At 38.0% G+C, this 4065-nt stretch overlaps 1 protein-coding gene across 1 annotated transcript in view; it reads left to right on the top strand.

Annotated features, from left to right (window-relative positions):
• Positions 1–1591: 1591 nt before the first annotated feature.
• The window catches only part of ROR2 (receptor tyrosine kinase-like orphan receptor 2), a gene marked incomplete at its 5' end in the record, with an annotated part of 9850 nt that continues 7376 nt past the window's right edge, over positions 1592–4065 (top strand). The window contains one exon of the mRNA XM_010014862.1: positions 1592–1719. Coding sequence (XP_010013164.1) covers positions 1592–1719 — 128 coding nt within the window. The remainder of the gene's footprint in view (positions 1720–4065) is intronic.

The following is a 4065-nucleotide window of genomic DNA, read 5'->3' as shown; positions in this document are numbered from 1 at the left end:
ATACTTTAAGAAATACTGGTAAGATTTCCCTGAAGAGATGAGCTTTATCAAGGAGACACATTAGAGGAAAAATGAAAGAGGCTTCTAAGACAGAAAAACATAGCAGAAATAATAGGCCACACTTGGTACTGTGTAGGTGTTGAGTGGTAGGCTCATCATGTCTAGCTGTTGTCAGGTAGCAGGTTTTCATGCTGATTTGGCCAGCTGAAGTTATGTGTTTTAACATGTATTCACTGACTGCTTTGGCCTGCTCATGTGGCACCCTAAGGAAGGGTAAAGGTATTTGCAAAAGAAGTGGAAACACAGGTGACTGAAACAGGTATAGATATCCAGGGAGATTTAAACTGGATAGAAAAAATTCTTCACTGAGAAGGTGATCAGGCATTGGAACAACAGGCTGCCCAGGGAAGTGATGGAATCACCATCCCTGGAAGTTCAGGAACTGTGTAGATGAGGCCCTTAGTGGCATAATTTAGTGGTTGGACTTGATGATCTTAAAGGTCTTTTCTAACCTACCTGTTTCTATAATTTGATAATGCAGTACAAAGTGCAGAAGAGTATTGAAGTAATTCTTCAAAAATTGCCTGTACCAGAGAGGTGCCTCAGAGTTTTAAACTGATTGTTTAGCTACAAAAGCCGGTTAAGGTTTTGGGTGTCCTGAGGTTCTTCTAGAGTCATAGCTTTCTGTACTATATTTTATGTCTCTTTTGGTCCATCATGCAGTGAATGACATGCTGTGACTCCATCAGGCTAGTGAATCCTAGCATGAAGGCTATGCTGTGCCAGAGGAAACACGTGGCATACTGGGTATTAACTCTGAGAGTGCTCTCACTTTGAAACCCCTTTCAGTGCTAAGCACTAAGCTACAGCTCAGCTGTGTATTATATACTGGGGCTTTGGGGATGATGTGTTGAACCACTGAGCCTTAAGGCTATTTTGGCTTTCATGCCAAAATATTTATGTTGATGTAAGGGACTAAAATCTGGCCCAAAGCCTCATTGAATTGAAAAATTTATTAAAATATATGTTGGAAGAGGAATTTGGCATAGACTCTAACTAGAGAGAAGAGGAAAAGAGTTTAAAACCTTGATTACTTTTTATCCTGTTTCCCTAATTCAGAGTTTAAATTATTCCATGTTTTAATTAAAGCTTGGCAAGATCTCTTCTGCTGGTCACTAGAGGAAATGAAGAGTGGTATATATAAGTAGGAGAAGAGAAACATTTGCCTAATTGTGCTTGGTGCAGCTAGATGTCAGAAATGCATGGGGACATGTAACAAGATCTATGTTGCTGTCTGAATCAAAAGGCTTTTTAATAGATTCAGCTGTCAAATCCTATTACTAACGGCATATGATTTTTAAATTAATCTTGGGTTTTGGTTTACTTCTTTCTCTAATAAGCTATTTACAAGGTGCCTCATTAATACTTCTAAGGTAGTGTAGGGAGAATTGGAAGAGAAATCTGCACCTGGGGAATGGAAAAATTTCAGATTTAGTCTTTTGTGTTTTCTCCCTTGTAAGAGTATATTTTGTAAAAATTCATTGGGGACAGCTAGACAACTGCTTATAAAATCCTAACCTGTCTTTTGCAGAGAAGATTACCATGAAGATGGGTTCTGTCAGCCATACAGGGGAATTGCATGTGCACGAATCATTGGAAACAGGACCATTTATGTGGACTCCCTCCAGATGCAAGGGGAAATTGAAAACCGAATTACTGGTAAGCTTATACACCTCTATAGCAGAGCAAAAAACATCTATGAAAGTACCAATTCAGGTATAAATAATGCTCTCACTCTTCTCAGTTTTATCAGTCAATGACTAGAACATCCTTATATTAAGGTTCAGAGGAGGTGAGCCAGTTACCCACTTGTACAATTAGCAAAATATGAAGCCAGGAAGATGAGTATCTGCTGTCCTTAAGTAAAATGTCAGAGCATTAACTTTTTAACAGCTGGATGGATTTAAATAGAAGATTTTTTTTTAAAGCAATTTATGATATAATAAAAAGTTACTGGGGTTTTTATCTTCTTGAAAAATGTATGGTGACCTTTCTCTTGGGTTTCCTCCCCTATTGCATAATCCTGGCAGAGTCCAGATTTCAAACAAGAGTCAATCTTCTTGTACTCTGTTCCTTCTGATTGTTTCTCTGATAATTTTTATAAAACAGAGTCACAAACATGAATCCAAAACCTCAATGACTTTTAATGGTCTGTACATCAACATGGGTTTTTTCACTGGACCTCAGTTAGCTGACATGAGTAGCTGTGACTCTGATGTAAAAAAGTAGAGCAAGCAAACGAATCCATGGAATAGAGTAAACTATTTATCATAATATTTGGCAAATTAACTCATTCCAGCAGGAGCTTATTTGCATCTGAGCATATATGGCTAAGTGAATCTGCAATTTTAACATAGCTAGTTGCCAAAAAAAAGTTTGACTTTGTTTGTCAGCTCTATCTCCTTAAGGACTTTATCTTTAAAGCTTTTGAAAGAAAACCAGGTCCAGTTTTCTGCTGTTCTTGAGATGGTGATCACATTATTGGACTGGCAAAATTCAGGTGTGGACCTTACCTTGGGCTGTTGTGACTCATTCCCCTCCCTCCTTTCTCTTGTACTCTGTTGTTTTGTCTGTCTATTTTATTGTTATGTTGTTAGTTAATACATACTATAGATACAGTTTTTTCTATGACATAATCGTTACCCCGTTTGGATGTTTTTCAGCATTATGGGAATGTTCAGCTGTCTGAATAATTAAATCTGTACATCTGAATTAGGTTCATAATGTCCTTAAAAAAGAAAAAAAACCCATCAACCAAAACCACACCAACAAACCCTCCCCTCAAAAGAACCCAAAAAAACTCCAACCAACCATCTAAAAAATCAAACACAAAATCTTAAACCCTAAACAATAACAAAAAACAATGAAAAATCTTCTTCCAGCAGATATTTATTGATCAAGTTATACTTGCTTCTGGGATATACAACATCTGGCTGCTGGATCTGTAATGCTGATAGATTGTTAGATTTTGGAGGCTGGGGTCTGGGACTCTGTCCTGGAGTTGAGGAGAATTTCTGATGGAACCTTTCTTTTTGAGGAAAACTCTGTGAACCATCATGTATGACTGCCCAGTGCCTAACTAGGCAGTAATGATAATCCGTTAATAATATGTCATTTTCAAGCTATATACATCTGAAGGACAAACCAAATGCCTCATGTAAAATAATCCTGAGGACATCAGACGGTTCTTGCAAGTCTACTTACACGTAAAACAACTGTTGCATTCGGACAGAGTTCTCTGTCCAAATGACAGGGTATTTTTGAAATTGCAGTAATTGATAAGATTTAAAAACAAGCAAACAAAAAAATCTGCTGAGATTTTGCTTATACTTTTGCCCATACTTCGTAAGTGCAGGTTTTGGTGCCTTTGCGTGATCTGGGAAAACTGTGCATGGGAAACGGTGACACCTACTGCCCAATGCAAAGAACGTTTGAGAAGTTTATAGGGAACAAGGGGGAATTTTCATTCTAGATTCTTATTTCCCTGCTTCGCTGATGTGTGAGATACATTCCTTTTGTCTCTACAGCCCCTGGTGCTGTTCAGTCCTGGCTGTGTGCTTAGGTGTGAATTGCAGCCTTCTGTTAACAAAAATACATTTCTGGAAAAAACCTTGAGACATGACTTGAAAGACTGGAAGGCCAGCAATAAAGAGTGCATGGACCTGACTCCTGACCAGTGGATGTGTGTGGCTTGCAAAGTCATTGCTGTGCTGTGTAATATCTGTTTAATAACTAAACAAAATAAAACCCTTAGATGCCACCACATAGTCCTGCTGGGTTTTGTACATCCCAGTAAAATAAGGACATGATTGTGAATTGTGCACTTTTTGCTCATACCAGTCTAAGTTCTGTAATGCCTTCATAAAAATTAGTTTGGTGTTTCAAATAGTAACAGTGACTTCTTTATTCCTCCAAGTTTATTTTTTCCTTGCTAGTCTTTGGGATAAGCACGTCACGGATGTCATTCAAGACCTGATATCATGTGTGGATGTATTTTCCCTACCT

This window comes from Nestor notabilis, unplaced genomic scaffold (genome assembly GCF_000696875.1).
Source record: "Nestor notabilis isolate BGI_N333 unplaced genomic scaffold, ASM69687v1 scaffold12025, whole genome shotgun sequence".
In the NCBI taxonomy this organism is placed as follows: Eukaryota; Metazoa; Chordata; class Aves; order Psittaciformes; family Psittacidae; genus Nestor; species Nestor notabilis.
Note: the sequence above shows the minus strand (reverse complement) of the source record. Positions and strands in the feature narration are given on the sequence as shown.